This window comes from Macaca thibetana, chromosome 7 (genome assembly GCF_024542745.1).
Source record: "Macaca thibetana thibetana isolate TM-01 chromosome 7, ASM2454274v1, whole genome shotgun sequence".
In the NCBI taxonomy this organism is placed as follows: domain Eukaryota; kingdom Metazoa; phylum Chordata; class Mammalia; order Primates; family Cercopithecidae; genus Macaca; species Macaca thibetana.
The window spans coordinates 140,962,298-140,981,445 of record NC_065584.1 but is presented as its reverse complement, the minus strand read 5'-3'; the positions used below and the strand labels follow the sequence as shown (position 1 = coordinate 140,981,445).

At 37.4% G+C, this 19,148-nt stretch overlaps 2 protein-coding genes across 8 annotated transcripts in view; one reads left to right on the top strand and one right to left on the bottom strand.

The window, feature by feature from the left end:
• The window catches only part of ZNF280D (zinc finger protein 280D), a 99,256-nt gene extending 91,134 nt beyond the window's left edge, over positions 1-8,122 (top strand). For all 7 annotated transcript variants that reach the window (XM_050796779.1, XM_050796784.1, XM_050796783.1 and 4 more), the window contains 2 exons: positions 3,044-3,099; positions 6,180-8,122. In XM_050796779.1, coding sequence (XP_050652736.1) covers positions 3,044-3,099; positions 6,180-6,804 — 681 coding nt within the window. In that variant the 3' untranslated portion in view covers positions 6,805-8,122. The remainder of the gene's footprint in view (positions 1-3,043; positions 3,100-6,179) is intronic.
• Positions 1-19,148, bottom strand: part of TCF12 (transcription factor 12) — an 884,529-nt gene that overhangs the window by 647,530 nt on the left and 217,851 nt on the right. The gene's annotated exons all lie outside the window — the stretch shown is intronic.

Sequence of the window (19,148 nt, the reverse complement as noted above, 5' to 3'; positions counted from 1 at the left end):
AATGTTGAAATATTTCATTATATAATATCAAGTACTCACAGTAAATATTAGCATTAATCTAATCAGTGATAGATAGGAGTTTTTGCTTGATTTTGTTACTGGAAACGAATGCTGTCAGTTGTTTTCCTTGATACGACAGGCTCACTTCATTGATTTTTCAAAAAGAAAAAGTCCACTGAAACTCAAGTCTAAATATTCATAATTTGACAGTCATTCTTTAAAATAAAAATGGTGTTCTATGAAAAAAATGTAGGTAAGTACAACTCACGACTCAATCACAGACCCAAATATTTTCAGTAGGCAACAGTTGTATCTTATGCGTACTTTGCATTTTGTCACACAAAATATTAATAAGATATGAGCTCAAAGATTGAGATTTAGTAAAATTATTACTTTTTAAAATTTGTGTCGGTGTGGTGTGAAGAATACTATGTGTATGGTGGTGAGGGATGCAATGACTACTGGTACAGGTTGGGTTTGGTGCTCCTGCCTTGAGTTATATTAATTTGCCACCATTTTTACACACTACTGTTTTTATGCCAAAGTTGTGACTTCACATGCCTCCTGAAAGTGGCTTGGAATCCCCAGGTGTCCATATATCTTACTTTGGGAACGGATGATATGAATTACAGTTTGTTGCCTTCTGGATTTGTGCACTGTACAGTATGCACAATCTGCATGAGAATTACGTAGACTTCAGTGTGGGAAAATTAGGTGCTGAGCTGACTGATTCTTTGTTGAGGAGAATGGTCTCAAAATCATTATGGAGAGGCCAGGTGTGGTGGCTCATGCCTGTAATCCCAACACTTTGGGAAGCTGATGCAGGAGGATCCCTTGGGGCTAGGAGTTTGAGAGTAGCCTGGGCAACACTGGAGACTTCGTCTCTATTTAAAAAAAACTTTTTAACTAACCAGTCATAGTGAGCACATAATGTGTAGTCCTAGCTACTCAGGAGACTGAGGTGGGAGGATTGCTTGAACTCAGGAGTTCGAGGTTGCAGTTGAGCTATGATCATGCCACTACATTCGAGCCTCGGTGATAGAGTGAGACCCTGTCTCTTAAAAAAAAAAAGAATCATTCTGGAAAATTTTTTCTTTGGGGTTGATCATTTTCTTCAGAGAGAAATCTAGCTTCTAGCTGAGGGTGCTAGGTTGGGGAGTGAGTTCTCTGGCTGTTGGCATTCTGGAAGCCAGGCATGGAGAAGAATTGTTAAGTATGTGGACTTCTACGAAATCTTTGCGTTTTCTCAGTATCTCCTGCGTGCCTTTTGCTGTTCCTGGTGTTCATAAGTCTAGACTATCTCCAGTTCAGAAAGTTAACTTTTAGGCCTGGCACGGTGGCTGACCCCTGTAATCCCAGCACTTTGGGAGGCCAAGGCAGGCAGATCATTTGAGGTCAGGAGTTCACAACCAGCCTGACCAACGTGGTGAAACCCTATCTCTACTAAAAATTAAAAAATTAGCTGGGCATGGTGGAATATGCCTGTAATCCCAGCACTTTGGGAGGCCGAGGTGGGTGGATCACCTGAGGTCAGGAGTTGGGGACCAGTCTGGCCAACATGGTGAAACTCCATGCCTACTAAAAATACAAAAATTAGCCAGGCATGGTGGTGGGTGCCTGTAATCCCAGCTACTGGAGGGGCTGAGACAGGAGAATCGCTTGAACTTTGAAGGTGGAGGTTGCAGTGAGCTAAGATCGCACCATTGCACTCCAGCCTGGGTGACAAGCAAGACTCTGTCAAAAAAAAAAAAAAAAAAAAAGGAAGGAAGGAAGTTAAGAAGGATGCTAACTTTTAGCCTCTTTGGTAAGGGAAGGTATAGGTACCTGTTGTGTAAGCTTCGGGGAAGGAGCATTTAGATTTCCCAGCAATGCTTTGTTTTTACTTTTTGTGTGCTAAATAGTATACTGACCACCTGCAAATACCAGATATTTTTGGTTCTCTGGGCAAATTGATTCTCTTCTCCTTGCACTCCTCCACTGCAGACATTCATTGTAACTTCCTCCATACTGCTAAGTCAGTACCAACTCTTCCAGTGACTTTCCTATTTCTAAAAAGTTGGTGAAATCTGTTTAGCAATTAGTATACTTTGATGTTTTCTTCATCTTTATGAGTAAAAATATTTTATTTCTTTGCCCTCATTTTAGCAGGGTTTTGAGAGGGTGAGTAGATGAATGTGTGTGATAAATACACCATTATCAATTTTATAGGCTTGAGTTGATCTACCATAGTGGTTAAGAGGTAGATGTAGATTTGAATCTTTACTACTAATTGTGGTATTGCCTTGGTTCTTTGCCAGTTATTGTGGTATTGCCTTGGGTTCCCACTCAGTCTTATTTCTCATGTATAAAAATAGTGTTCATAAAATCTAATATGTAAATTAAATGAGATAGTGAATGTAAAGTTCTTAATACACTGCTTCATGCATCATATGTACTGCATAGCTGGTAATTGTTACAAGCTGTTAGGTTGGCCTATGGCTTACTGAGGTTTTACTCTTTTCTTTCTTCCCTGTAAAACATTTGAAATAAGTAGAATATTTCTTCCTTAGTGGACTGTTTCATATTTTTGGTTTGACAGTGGAAGGGTTACCGTGACTCACTATGAAATCATAAATTCAAAAATGTTTTATCTAAATATCTGTGCTTAATATATTTATATAAAATACTATGGAGGCATCTTGTTATTCAAATTCAAGTTGTGTTTTACTAGTTTTCTGTTTAAGTAATTGTAATTATGACCCACATTTGAAACAGCAGTTAAGAAAAGCAGATATTGACATGGGTGGGTAACTGCTTTTTTACCTTGAATCAGAAACTTTTGGTACACTGAAACTTTTATAAGTTTAAAAACATTTTTAAAACCGCATATAATTATGATAATTATTCTAATTATATTTTATATTTAATAAATTATTTTTCTATTTCTGTGTTATATTAAGTTGCACACTTAAGTTTCTTTTATCCAGAAAGTTTAGCATAATAAAAATAGTTTTCTTTAAGATTAACTGTGAATGTAAAAGAAAAGTATTATTAATTATTTCAGGAAATTGGAAGACCTAACATGGCTGAAAGAGAAACAGAAACATCGAATTCTGAAAGGTAAATATAAGGAAAAAATGAGTTTCTTAAAATTCAAGTATACGAAATAACACTTGAGCTGCATTATTTCACAGTTAACTGGCAAAGGACTATTTAAATTTTTGTATATAGTGCTATTTTCTATAATGGCTCTTAATTAAAATAAAACTTAAAAACTTTAATCCAACAAAAATATCCTCTATATCCTTCGTTTTTAAATATTTTAAACACATAGAGTATATTTTGTGTTGTTAAATTTTTGAAAAACTACTTACTAGCAAGTAAAATGTTGGCAGATTTTCTTTGCCCCTATTAAATGAATACATTTACAAGATGCTACGTGTTACTGGACAGGAACAGTTATTGCAAATAGATGATCTTAAGATTTTTTAAAGTATTTTCCAAAAGCTATAAGACTACTTATGTGGTAGGATTTCAATAGTTTCAAAATTCAGGGATTGGCTTTTAAAATTTTCATACTTTGGTAGAATGTTAAAGAACACAAGATGTTTCACAGTCTTTTAGCAGAAGAGAATCTGAACATTCCAATTAGAACTTTATTCCAAAGAAGGGTAATTTTATTTTGTCTTTTAAGTAATTTCACCCATTTATATCTGTATGCTATATATTTTACAGTAGGTTGCCTGTTAGTCTGTTGAGATTAATCTTTTGTCCCTAAAAGCAAATTATTAATTAAGTTCCTATGGAGGTGTTTCTTATACTTCATTAGTAAAGTGATCTCGCCCTTTCTTCACCTGGCATTTTTTGTAAGTTCTCAGGGGACTGTTAACAAAAAATCAACTAAAGAGTTAGAAAATGCGGACTAGTCATCTCTGTATTATGTAACGTTTTCTGTAAATTGTAGTTAGTCCATTATGATCTGAACAAAAATAAGAATTATACAAATTTGAAATGAGGAAAAAAATAATAGTTTTTCTATATGTAATTAGCCAGTTAAGATCCAAAAAATGAGTTAAGAATGATTGAAATTAATGAGAATACTGATTAAAGTAGCCTGGTGTAAAAATCAGAATCTTTCTAATCTACCACTTAACATATGATTACAAAATATAGTGGACAAACTTGCCCAATCATAATGTAACAAAAATGATACAACTGATTGATCACAGCCAGTTGCAGAGTTCTTTGTTCTTTTTCCACTCCCACCGCTTCGCTTGACTAGCCTTAAAAATATCTATATCTATATATAGAGAGAGAAATGGGGAGGATCCAAATCAAGAAAAGCAAAATTTTACCATGATAAAAAATAATATATTAACTGCATGATAGACTATTTTACAAATTAAATTATGAATTGAATAAACATTTATGGGATTTGTTTTGGAAACTGACAAACTTAAAAAAAGATTTATATTTTTCTACTTAGCAATACCATAATGTATTTAATCATTCCTTTCTTGTTGGATAAGATATTAGGTTTTTGGCTGGGCACCGTGGCTCATGCCTGTAATCCCAGCACTTTGGGAGGCCGAGGCGGGTGGATCACGAGGTCAGGCGTTCGAGACCAGCCTGACCAATATGGTGAAACCCCATCTCTACTAAAAATACAAAAATTAGCCGGGCTTGGTGGCATGCGCCTGTAATCCCAGCTACTCGGGAGACTGAGGCAGAAGAATCACTTGAACCCAGGAGGCAGAGGTTGCAGTGAGCCGAGATCATGCCACTGCACTCCACCCTGGGTGACACAGTGAGACTCTGTCTCAAAAAAAAAAAATTAGATTTTTAATATTCACTATTTTAAACATTGTTTTAATGAGCTTCCTTGATAAATATCTTTTACATTTTTAAAGTATGAAATTTATGGGGAAGAGTTGTAGAATATAGGTGATTTGTTTAGTTCTAAAGTATATTGTTAATCAGTAATTGTTAAAACTGGGTGCTATTGGTTTAGGAATAGTCTAAAGACAAATCAGTGGAACAAAACAAATAGCAGAGAAATAGCCTTATATAAATAACAATTTAGTAAATAATAAATTGCCTTTTGGAAATGTTGCTAGGATATTTGTGCAATTCATTGGGAATGCGTCTAAATGTCAGATTGATTAAATGTAAGAAATAAGGTATATGTAATCATTAAATTTATTTTTGTAAAATAAGCATCCTTAGATCTAGATAATGGATTGGTGATCTTCTTAGAAATCTTGTTTCTCGTATTTTATGGTTCACTAGATAGTTTCTGTTAACACATCAGGGCCAGAATAAACACACAGAAGCACACACATATAAATATATATGTGTACAAACATGTCCACACACTTAGATGTGTATGTATGTTATATATTTACATACAGTTTTTCAGGCATGTGTTTATGTTTTTAAAATTAGGCTATTAAAAATTAGAGAATATGTTTGAATGATTATCTGATTTTATGTATGGAAAAACATCCTAAACATAAGAGGCTATTTAAATCATAAAGGAGGCTGGACATGGTGACTCACACCTATAATCCCAACACTTTGGGAGCCAAGGCAAGAGGATTGCTTGAGCCTAGGAAACCAGCCTGGGCAACATGGAAAGACCTTGTCTCTGTGAAAAATAAAAAAATTAGCTGGGCTTGGTGGTGTGCGCCTATATTCCTAGCTACTTGGGAGCCTGAGGTAGGAGGATCACTTGAGTCCAGGAGGTCAAAGCTGCAGTGAGACATTTGCACCACTGTGTTCCAGTCTGGGTGACAGAACAAGACCCCGTCTCAAAAAAGAAAAAAATCATACAAAAATATAGATTTTTTCCAAATATATTTTTTTATTTTAGGTACTTTTGCAAGTTAATAAAAATACTTAAATTTAAACTAGAAACAGGCAAGAGATATGAACAGATGAACATAATGACAGCCAGGACTAAGACTAGTTGATAGACATCTTTTAGTATGTGACTCCAGAGTTTCTCAGAATCTTGCCTAAGAAAATGGCCTCCTGCTAAATTATACTGGCACAGCAAGGATGGGGAACTTGGACTTGTTTTCCTTTTTGATGTGCAAATGTACCTTGACTTTTTATTTTTTAGAGCATGTCTTTATTTTGATAGTGTTCAAAAACATTGCTTTATGAAGAAATACATAATAAATTACTTTATTTTTCAGTAAACAGGATAAAGCTGCTTCTTCAGAAGAAAAAAATGGATGTAATGCAAATTCATTTGAAGGTTCATCAGCAACAAAAAGTGAAGAAAGCCTAACAGTTTCAGATAAGGAAAATGAAACCTGTCTTGCAGACCAGGAAACTGGCTGCAAAAACATCTTCAGTTGTGATTCAAATATTGGTGCAGATAAAGTGGAAAAGAAAACACAAATACAACATGTTTGTCAGGAAATGGAGTTGAAGATGCGCCAAAGTTCAGAAAACATAATCTTATCTGCTCAGATTAAGGATCACAACTCCAGTGAAGCCAGATTTTCTTCAAAGAATATTAAGGATTTGCGGTTAACATCAGATAATGTTAGCATTGATCAGTTTTTGAGAAAAAGAGATGAACCTGAATCTGTTAGTTCTGATGTTAGTGAGCAAGGCAGTATTCATTTGGAACCTCTGACTCCATCAGAGGTACTTGAGTATGAAGCCACAGAGATTCTTCAGAAAGGTAGTGGTGATCCTTCAGCCAAGACTGATGAAGTAGTGTCTGATCAAACAGATGACATTCCTGGAGGAAATAACCCCAGCACAACAGAGGCAACAGTAGACCTGGCAGATGAAAAAGAAAGAAGTTGAAATTAGTCATTTTAAGTTTCAGTGTACCAACGATAAGGGCATTTGGAACAGTGCTATCAGGTGAGCTCAGTGGTGCTTTTGTAGGTTCAGAAATGGAAATATGTAAGGGAGGTCACACATACACTTTACCTGTATGTTCAACCTATGTTATCAAATCAATTTGCCAATAATAGCATGATTAGTAGGGATTCCCAAGAAGTTATTAAAAACATGAACAAGATTTTAATGATAGTTACAGTTGCAGTGGAAAGGTCTTGTTTAATGGTTTTCAAGGAAATGGGATTTGGTTGCTGACATGAATTGATGATATTAGTTATATTTATAAAGCCTTTCAAACTTCCATCAGTCCTAAGCTAAAAATCCTTATTACTTATACATCCTTTTCAGTGAACTGAGAGGAAAAAATTTGGAAACCATGTACTTTTTGGGAGTAACTGATTTAAAATAATGGCTGATTGGCATTGTTAATGAAGGCTTAATTTTTTAGGATGATGCTGGTAAATGGAGCATGCTTAGAGTACGAAATTGACCTAATGAGAATTTGGATGAACATAAACTTAATTTTGGATTTAATATAACATTCCAGTCTGTCAGACGCATGTAAACAGAATATTTGAATCTTTGTACCTCCATACAAGTGTTAGCCTGCTAGGCTGTAAGCTTACCTTAATTAAACTTTCAGTGAAAGTGGAATTATTAAGATATAAATTTATATTTGTGCTTTTTGTCAGTGTGTAAGCTGTGTAGAAATTCTTCGATGTATTAGTTGTATTAATGTAAAGTAGACACCCATTGTTGAAACTCCTGTAGCTATTATGCTTTTAATATTGTTTTAATGATCTGCTTTAGAAATAGGCCCATAAAAATGGTCTGGAAGCCAAACCAAAGTATGGTATAATGTAGATATTGTAAAACAGTAAACTGAAAACATATCCTGGCATGTATTCAGCCATGTTTAAGTGACTTTTCTGTAATTGTAAAATAAAAACTTCAAATGGGACCTAAAACAGTGATGTAAAAAACTGGCTTTGGAGATTTAGCCTAATTTATCTATAAGATGGCTGCTACATTGATTTCTCAGTTTTTTTATCATCTAGAATATAATAGATATAGAAATGAATAATATGAAGAACAGTAGTTTGCTTTGAAGTACTAATAAACTTTTATTTAAAATGCTTCATTTTTACTTCTTAAAATGTGCTTCGGATTCTTAAATTTTGTTTCACTGAATGTTCAATGTTTTAAATGGCGATTAAAACTCTGCTGTATATAGTAGTTTTTGAGTAAATATTTGCAATAAAAATCTATCCCCGAATAATTCTATTTTTCCAATCACTGCTTGATTCAGATTACCTTTGGTTCCTTTAGAAATTATATACTTGTTTAAGAAATTTAATATCAGTGTTAGTGGTGAGGATTCCATTCTACGTTCTTTAACTGCTGATGCATTATTTTAAATTAGGACTTAAAGTACAGGGGACAATATTGCTAATATTTATTTATTTTATTTTATTTTATTTTATTTTTGAGACGGAGTCTTGCTCTGTGCAGTGGCCGGATCTCAGCTCACTGCAAGCTCCGCCTCCCGGGTTTATGCCATTCTCCTGCCTCAGCCTCCGGAGTAGCTGGGTCTATAGGCGCCCGCCACCTCGCCCGGCTAGTTTTTTGTATATTTTAGTAGAGATGGGGTTTCACCGTGTTAGCCAGGATGGTCTTGATCTCCTGACCTCGTGATCTGCCCGTCTCAGCCTCCCAAAGTGCTAGGATTACAGGCTTGAGCCACCGAGCCCGGCCAATATTGCTAATATTTATGAGAATAGATTTGCTTTATAAATTCTTTTACTTCCAGATAAATAGAATTTAATATCTGCTTTTTTATCTGCTCAACAATTTAAAGAGGCTAAATAGGCAAAATATATTATGAATTATTTTGAGTATTTTGAGGAGGAGAGCTAATATTTTTATCTTTCCTGCTCCCAAGGAAAGATAGGGAGAGAGGGAGCCATTAGCTGTCATCCTTCACCTTGTTAAAATGTAATTCTGTATCATGGAAGATTTTTGGAAAATATGAATCTTAGAAGAGCAGAGTGTAGGGAAAAGGCCTGTCTCTATAAGGACCACTTTGTGAGTCTCATTCAGTGTGTTGCCACATTATCACATTATACCACAAAACTCTAGAGCACTATGCCAAAATAAGCCTCTAAGTGCTCAAAATAAGTCTATAATCCCTTTGGAGCTTTGCTACTCCGGCCCCCATATACCTTTCGAGTTGTGGTATTCAAAGTAGCAGGTCAATGAACTGTTTGTACCTATATACTATGAGAAAAGGAACCTATACTGGACTGTAACTGCTTCATTGAGAAAGCCTGGCAATGGAAAAAAAAAATAGTTGAATTAAGAATTGTACTTGGAACCATAGCTGGTTTACATTCTCTCTCAATCTCCTTATCTCCAGTCAGGAACAACCAATCCAGGTATGCAAACCAAACCTTTGGTAGCAGTGCTTTAGAGCAGTGGTTAGGAAACTTCCTCTACAGGGCCAGACAGTAAATAATTGTGGGCCATGTAGTACAGTTACCCAACTCTGCCTTGTATCATGAAAGCCAGTGTAGATGATATGTAAATTTGAAACTGTGTTCCAGTAAAACTTTATTTACAAAAATAGGATGTTGACTGGATTTGGCCCATGGACTATAGTTTGCCTACCCCTGCTTTGTAGTGCTTAAACTCCTTTGATAGAAATATGAAAGCCAGTGATGCACTCTAGTGACTGTTTGCCTAAGAACCATCAAGACGCCTTAGTATGTTATAGTTCGCTGTTAAAACAATAGGATTATGCTGGATTATAAGTGCAGTTTAATAATATCAAGAAGCTTTACTTTATAGGATGCACTGTTAATTTATATTGAAAATCTGAATACCATATTCACATATGCACTTCTTGTTACTCCGAGACTACTCTTTGTATTAACTTTAATGAAATAGGAAGTGTGTATGCACTATAAGAGGATTGCAAGTGTTTTATTTTTACTAGAGTATTATAACACTAAGACTTGTTTACTCAGCTAAGAAGCAAAACACTTGATTTACCTATTTCTAAACATAAGAGGAAAAACAATTATCTTTTAAGTACAGTTATGTGCCACATAATGACGTACCCCATGTATGATGGTGGTCCAATAAGATTATAATGAAGCTGAAAAAATACTCTTGCCTGGTGACATCTTGATGATGCTGACCCCACATAGGCCTAGGCTAATGCGTGTGTGTGTCTTAGTTTTTAGCAAAAAAGTTTAAAAAGTAAAAACAAACTGTTTAATAGTAAAAAAAAGTTATAGAATAGGATATAAAGAAAGAAAGTATTTTTGTAGAGCTGTCAAATGTTTGTGTTGTTAGCAAAACATTAATAGAAAAGAGTCAAGTAAAAGGCCAGGCACAGTGGCTCATGCCTGTGGTCCTAGCACTTTGGGAGGCCAAGAGGGGCAGATCGCTTAAGCCCAGGAGTTTGAGACTAGCCAGGAAAACGTGGTGAAACTGCACCTCTGCAAAAAATAATAATAATAATAAAAAAATTAGTCTTTGGGAGGCTGAGACGGGTGGATCACGAGGTCAGGAGATCGAGACCAACCTGGCTAACACGGTGAAACCCCGTCTCTACTAAAAATACAAAAAATTAGCCGGGTATGGTGGTGGATGCCTGTAGTTGCAGCTACGTGGGAGGCTGAGGCAGGAGAATGGCGTGAACCCGGGAGGCGGAGCTTGCAGTGAGCCGAGATCGCGCCACTGCACTCCAGCCTGGGCGACAGAGCAAGACTCCGTCTCAAAAAAAAAAAAAAAAAAATTAGGCATGGTAGCAGTTGCCTGTAGTCCCAGCTACCCAGGAGACTGAGGTGGGAGGATCACTTGAGCCTAGGAGTTCAAGGCTACAGTGAGCTGTAATCGAGCCACTATACTCCAGCCTGAAGGACAGAGCAAGACCCTGTGTCAGGAGTCAAGTAAAAAAATTTTAAATATATAAAGTAAAAAAGTTATTGTATGTTAGGGTTTGTTATTGAAGAAACATTTTTAAATTTAGACCAAGTGTACAGTATTGATAAAGTCTACAGTAGTGTACAGTAATGTCCTAGGCCTTCACAGTCACCATTCACTGACTCATCCGGAGCAACTTCCAGACCTGCAAGCTCCGTTGATAGTAAGTACTCACAGGCGTACAATTTTTTATCTTTATACTATATTTTTACTGCACATTTTCTATGTTTAGATACACAAACACCATCGTGTTACACTTGCTTACAGTATTTAGTACAGTAACATGCTGCCCAGGTTTGCAAGCTAGGAGCAATAGACTATGCCATATAGCCTAGGTGTATAGTAGGCAGTACCATCTAGGTTTGTGTAAGACCACTCCATGATGTTCACACAATGCTGAAACTGCCTAACAATGCACTTCTCAGAATAGATCCCTCTCATTAAGCGATGCATAACTATTTTTTTGACTGAGGCACATCTGCAGATCAATGTAGACAAAATGAATAAACAGATTTTTGAAAGCCATGACAATATTTAATTTTCAACTTAAAAGCTTCAAATTAAAAGATACACTCAGATCATTTGTGAGGAACTAAACACATCTGTAGCAACAACTATAACATCTTTAAGAAATGAGATATGTTGGGTGAAATTGCTTTTTATAGTTAGCTCTAGCGAACTTTTAATTGCTTGTTAAAAGTCTTGTAAAATTGCCTTCACTTTTAACAAATATTTTCCACATAATTTGGACTTCATTGATGGCACAGTGTGCCATTATTATGAAGATTATTGGGCCACACTTTAAGGGAAGCTGTAGCTGCAGAAGTTAATGACTTGAAAGACAGTTGATCACAGAAGTTACCTTGGGTTTTGGTTTCTGGAAAATGCCCCAGGTACATCTAGGATCATTAGACTTATCCAAAAACAGAATAGAAAAATTGACTGTATTGCTGATCCACTCCAACACCTTTTTTAAAATGACTTTTCTCCCCTGAATATTAAAGTAAGGCATGCTGTTTGTGGAGATTTGGAGAAGTATAAAGTATGATTTTAAACTTTTTTTTTCAGATGGAGTTTTTGCTCTTGTTGTCCAGGCTGGAGTGCAGTGGCGCGATCTCGGCTCACCGCAACCTCCACCTCCCGGGTTCAAGGAATTCTCCTGCCTCAGCCTCCTGAGTAGCTGGGATTACAGGCATGTGCCACCACGCCCGGCTAATTTTGTAGTTTTAGTAGAGACGGGGTTTCTCTATGTTGGTCAGGCTGGTCTCGAAGTCCTGACCTCTGGTGATCCACCTGCGTCAGCTTCCAAAGTGCTGGGATTACAGGCGTGAGCCACCGCGCCAGACCGGTTTTAAACTTTTAATGTATTTCATCTTTATCCGGTACCTTAAAGACATTTTTTTTTTTCTTGAGATGGAGTCTCGCTCTGTTGCCCAGGCTGGGGTGCAGTGATGCAATCTCAGCTCACTGCAACCTCTGCCCCTCAGGTTCAAGCAATTCTCGTGTCTCAGCCTCCCAAGTAGCTGGGATTACAAGTGCCTGCCACCACACCCAGCTAATTTTTCTGTTTTTGGTAGAGATGGGGGTTTCGCCACGTTGGCCAGACTAGTTTTGAACTCCTGATCTCAAGTGATCCACCTGCCTTGGCCTCCCAAAGTGCTGGGATTACAGGCGTGAGCCACCATGCCTGGCCTCCACTTCCTTGAAAACATTTTAATTCTCTGTGTTAGGGGTTAGCAGACTATGACCCACAGTTGACTACCTATTTTTATAATCAAAATATTAGAACAGCCATACTATTTAATTACATATTGTCTGTTGTTACTTTTGCACTACAACAGCACAGTTATATGAGACAGAGACCATAGGGCTCACAAGCCTAAGTTATGTACAATCTGGCCCTTTAAGGAAAAGTTTGGCCCTGACTTTATATTTTCATATAGTCCATATCATACTTTTATAACCATTCTTTAATTTTCATTATTGTAAACATTACAGTGGAACTTAGTTTATAAATTTGGTCCACATTTCTTACTATTACCTGTTCTAGAATTACAAGTTTGCAATTTTTTGAAGATTATTCAGTTTTTAAATTAAGAGACTTTCTCTGTCGCCCAGGCTGGAATTCAGTGGCATGATCTCAGCTCACTGCAACTTCCACCTCCCGGGTTCTAGCAATTCTTCTGCCTCAGCCTCCTGAGTAGCTGGGACTACAGGCGCACGCTGCCAGGACTCGCTAATTTTTTGTATCTTAGTAGAGATGGGGTTTCACTGTGTTGCCCAGGCTGGTCTTGAACTCCTGAGCTCTGGCAGTCCACCCGCCTTGGCCTCCCAAAGTGCTAGGATTACAGGCATGAGCCACCATGCCCGCCCTTTTTTTTTTTTTTTTTTTTTTTTTTTTTTTTTGAGACAGAGTTTCGCTCTTGTCGCCCAGGCTGGAGTGCAATGGCACGATCTCGGCACACTGCAACCTCCACCTCCCGGATTCAAGCAATTCTCCTGCCTCAGCCTCCTGAGTAGCTGGGATTACAGGCGCCTGCCACCATGCCTGGCTAATTTTTGTATGAGATGGTGTTTCACCATGTTGACCAGGCTGGTCCTGAACTCCTGACCTCAGGTAATCCACCTGCCTTGGACTTCCAAAGTGCTAGGATTACAGGCGTGAGCCACCACGCCCGGCCAAAATATCCATTATTATATTAACATAATCTTTATAGAAAAATAGTAAAATAATACTTAAGTTTGTAAGGTAGAAATGGAAAATTCTCTTACCACAATATTAGCGGAAAGCTTCTTGTCCTGGCATAAACTTCAAAGACTTGATGTTTTCATCTAGATTTTTTTTCTTCAACTCTTCAGTTTTATTTATTAATTTTTAAAAACCTAATGTGATTTTCATTCCTACAATTCACCAAATATTTCTAGTGTGTGTGGCCGTGTAACTAGTTCCTGGCCAGTGCATTGTGAGTGAAAGTGGCTTCTGGTTTGGAGCATATAATTGTTGATGTGAAACTCTTCAGAATTTTTTTTCCTTTGTCGTGGTGCCTTGTCATATTTGAGATGGTGACTGCTCCATCAGGCTGGGTTACTGAGGGACTACTATGAACAGAGCCTCCCTGTTTATTCAGATGGGCGTGTGAGAGAGAATGAGTATTTTTGTTTTAAGCCTCTATAGTTAGGGAATTTTTGTTTCTGCAACATAACCTGGCCTATCTTGATAAATACAGTCGTGAATCCTGGAAGTGTAGTGCTACCATGAAAAAAATAAAATCCAACTTAACTATTACAGTGGCTTAGGTGACAGATGGTGTGGCTACATGAGGTGATCCAAATTCTGATGTGAAAGATTTGGTAAACTATTTCCTGTAATACTTGGAAGACAAATAATATTCTTAATAAACTTGTATGTCTATCAGAAGACTACTTCGGATAACAGAATGTTAACAGCATGTTTTGATTTCTGTATTAGCTGCATTTGACAAGATTATTATTATTATTTTTTTTTTGGATGAAGTCTCGCTCTGTCGCTCAGGCTGGAGTGCAATGGTGTGATCTCGGCTCACTGCAACCTCTGCCTCCTGGGTTCAAGTGATTCTCCTGCCCCGGCCTCCTGAGTAGCTGGGATTACAGGTATCCATCACCACACCCAGCTAATTTTTGTTTTTTGGCTTTTTTTGTATTTTTAGTAGAGATGGGGTTTCACAATGTTGGCCAGGCTGGTCTCAAACTCCTGACCTCAGGTGATCCATCCACCTGGGCCTCCCAAAGTGCTGGGATTGCAGGTGTGCGCCACCATGCCCGGCCTGACAATGTATTTTAAGAAAGAAATTAACTTAGCTGAAAAATAAGAAAAGGTAGGATTGCAAATGAGAACAAAAGAGAACACAGGAACTCTAGAAATTCAGATATACGGCCGGGCGCAGTGGCTCAAGCCTGTAATCCCAGCACTTTGGGAGGCCAAGACGGGCGGATCACGAGGTCAGGAGATCGAGACCATCCTGGCTAATATGGTGAAACCCCGTCTCTACTAAAAATACAAAAAACTAGCCGGGCGAGGTGGTGGGCGCCTGTAGTCCCAGCTACTCGGGAGGCTGAGGCAGGAGAATGGCGTAAACCCGGGAGGCGGAGCTTGCAGTGAGCTGAGATCCGGCCACTGCACTCCAGCCTGGGTGACAAAGCGAGACTCCATCTCAAAAAAAAAAAAAAAAAAAAGAAAAAAAAAAAGAAATTCAGATATATGCAAGGCTGGAGAGGCAACAACTTCTTACCTCCAACCATTAAAAGAAGGCCTTTAAGCAACAAAACTTAATTAAATAAAGAATATGGCCATTACAGTAATTGTTAAAACTTTTAACTAAATTAAAGAGAGGTCCCATAGTGTTTCTATATGGGAACTCCTAACAGCATATTTTGGGAAATTTATATATTTTCTGAATTTCAAGACAAATCAGTCAAGAAATTGTTGAGACAGAGAAAAGTATTGTAACTCTCCTCTTAGAATTAAAGCTTAATAATCAACTTAGAGCCATTATCCTTTGAAGGAATTCATTGAAGTCACGCCCAAAAGCAAGAGCAGGGAATGCTGACATGTGGAGTTCAAGGGTAAGGTCAACATTTCCCAGAACCAGAACAGAAGCACTTAGAAGGAAAGTGGTCACAATTGAATCACTCAGTGATTGCCATTGCCATATTGTAAGTCTGTGTTCTTGCCTCATCTGCTGCTGAGGGTTAGTCATTCTTGTAAATGTAATAAATATCCATGGGTTTATGTAGATAGTATACTTTATACAAATCCTATCAATGGTGTTCCAAGAAATAGCACAACATAGGAGCAAAATAAGCCCTTAAATTGGCAATTTTGACTGTGCTTCTGTGTAATGCGTTAACCTTGCCAAGAGATCCAAATGTTACGTATTTCAAATACTACTAAATCAATTTTTTGGCACTTTCAGTGTTTAAGTATTTGCCAAAGTCTACTGTTCTTTGCAAATACTTTAACAAGAAATGCAAAGAAAAGAAGACATGAATGTTATGGAACATTTTAAAAAGAAATCAGAAATGGATCTAAACTATAAATTAGCAAAAGCAGTATCAATTTCAACAGCAAGACCAAAATCAGGGCAGACAAAATACTTTCATCATTAAAAAAAGTAAGAGGTTTTTGAACTGGACTAATATCAATGCCAAATAAAAGAAATTTTTATATCTGAAACATTTGTAACCAAATAAAGATAAAGACGATTGGGTAGGGCAATTAATGCCTTATGCGCTTTAAATTTTTCTTTTTTGAATAACTTTTAAACAAATATTTGTAGTCTTCCAGTTTTTAAAATGATTTTTTATTTCACATTTATGTTACTGTTTCCTTCATTTCTGTTGTCAATGTATCAGGTAGAAATAATGATATTAAAATATATCATCTTGTCACAGTATATTGGCTCATAGTAATAAACCACATTTTAATTTTTTAGCAAAAAATTTCTGAAACAGTATAACTACTACAGAAAAATGATTCCATATATATTAAGGTCACTCACAATTATTAAAAACTACATTAAGTATAATGTTATAAAAACTGCAGAATGATGATTCTGTATAATTTAGGAATTCCTGAGAATTTTCAGAAATTTTGATTCCTCATTCTCACATCCCAAATATTAGTATGTCAGAAATTGGGAAATACTAATGACCAATATGTCTTTTCAATGAGACAAAATGGCTTAGGAAGCAGGTACTAAAGGGTCAGACTTCCACCAATACCCGATGGTCTCAAGGTACTCCAGTTAAGTGTGGGGAGGAGCTGGGGGAGACCTACTTTAAAAATTGTGGTTGCCTCTGGGCTCACTGCTGACTCGAATCATATAAACAAAAAACAAAATTTTTGAGAGAATTGTACCGTTAAAGGAACCATGGGCCTGGATTAAAAGTTTATGACTGTTTGAGACCCATGAGCCCCCAACTTTCTATAGGAAGCAGCAGAGTGAGAAAGCTCCTTGGGCCCCAAAGAGGACATATTCCTTAATGTCTGCCTCAAATGCGGCCAAGAAGGATAAAACTAAGAGATGGGACTTCCTAGATAATAGGATCAAGAGCCTTGGACACGAATACATTGGGGATTACATCCTGAGAAACAGAATCAGGCTTGAATCAGGAATTTGTGCACCCCCATTGCAGAGGAAATCGTAGCAGAGAATTGCTTTGGCCCACTAACTGATTTTATGTCTCCCATCTTTCCCTTTCTGACTAGAAGTGTTTATTACAGTTTTTCTATCTCTTTTTCAATCTTGTATGTGTAGGGTATGAACAACTTTTTAGTTCATTGATTAACAGATCAAGAGGAGACTAGGGCACGCCATCTACTGATTTAGAAACTACAAGGAGATAGTGGACTTTGAGTTTGATGCCACTGATGCCAATAGGACTTTCGATGCCACTTTTGATGCCATTTGATGGCAATGGGACTTTGGAGTTACCTCTCTTCAGAATAGAGAATGTTTTGGCTGTGAGTCATAGGGCTATCTGCCATATAATAGTGGTTCTCCCTAGAGAACCAGACACAGCAGGATTACACATTCCTCATGGTTGAGTGGGACCATCTGTCTGGTTTTGGATTGTGAACTGTGGGCAAATATGACATGTCACTTATAAACTGAAGCATTAAATTACTGATTTGAGACCCTCTAGATTTTTGCCTCTCCTCTAATTTGTTTGCTGATGATGTCTGAGATGGTTGCTCTGTTATCTGAGTTACTGTAATGAACAGAAAAATCACTGAACTTTTAGAATGAATGAGAACTTTGTCAACAGATTCAAATGTTTATAGCTATGTTTTCAAGAACTTTTGTTTTGAGATTATATTATATGCAGACAAGTTTAGTTTATTTTTTCTGGTGAATTGAACCTTATTTTTTTCTGGTGAGTTGAGCCTTAGATTGATAGCAGATTAAGTCTATCAGTCAGGATAGGTTAGAATGACATTGTAATAATCCCCCAAATCTCAATGACTAAAACCAACAAAAATTTATTTCTCATTCATTCTAAAATTTTTCATGCCGGTGCCTAAGGACCCATCTCAGATTTTCTAACCTTTTTGATCTATCTCAGCAGCTCCTATCTTTTACTAATGCAAGCTGTCCTCTGGCATAGTAATTTTACCGTATTAGTCCCTGTAGAGATTTTTCAAAAATTATCTTATTGCATAATTTAAAAAAATAGTTTTAGGACTTTCACTTCTCGCCAATTTGGAGTAATAAGGACTGGATTTACCCTACCACCTGAAACAAAAAACAACCTGAAACAATGGTGTTAAAGTTAGTAACATCAGGATTGAAGGACAGTGATCCATGAGAGACAGAAAACAAGTGAAGTGAGCTCTATGATTACCTCAGCTTACTGCTTTGAGTTTCCGAGTCATAGCACAGGAAATAGGGACTGAGGCAAAGTCAAGAGAGACCTTGAGTTGAGGAGGAAGAACTGAGGGCCCTGAGAGTTCGAAGAACTGAGGGCCCTGAGAGTTCTTAGGACCGAGTTACAGAGAGCAGAGAGCTGCATGGAGAGATGTGCAGTATTCAGCAGAGCACTATGTTGTGTGTCAGGTAACTACCAAAGGCTGGGAAAAGAACAATCAGAGGTGTAGGAGAAACAATGCTTGGCAGTTTAAACAGGACCAGAAACAGTGCATTCCCACTAGCCACAATGAAAAACCTTATAATTTATGGGGCATGGGTGGAGAACTCAAGAAGGTTTGCCTCAGTAGTATGGGAATAATTAACCATAGACTGAGTACTGCCCTGTACCCAACAAACAAAGGATAAAAACAAACCTGCAAAGGTCAAGTAATTTCTAAGTATACTGTGTCCCAGAATAAAACTCAAGGTATACAGAAATATAAAAATATTGAATATCCACAAAGGTAAAATTAACCATATCTGACATCCAATCAAAGATTAGCAGGCCTACACAAAGGCAGGAAAACATGACCATAATGAGGAAAATCACTAGTCAGAATGAACAGATATCAGAATTAGTAGGGGGTACATTAGAATAATTAATATAACTGCTGTATCTTCCAAAAGTCAAGAAGTGACCTGGCACGGTGTCTCACACCTGTAATTCCAGCACTTTGGGAAGCCAGTGAGGGAAGATCACTTGAGCCCAGGAGTTCAAGACCAGCCTGGGCAACATGGTGAGACCCTATCTCTCCAAAAAAAAAAAAAAGCATAGCTTGGTAGTGTGCACCTGTGGTCTCAGCTATTTGGGAGGCTGAGGTGGGAGGATTGCTTGAGGCTGAGAGGTCAAGGTTGCAGTGAGCCATG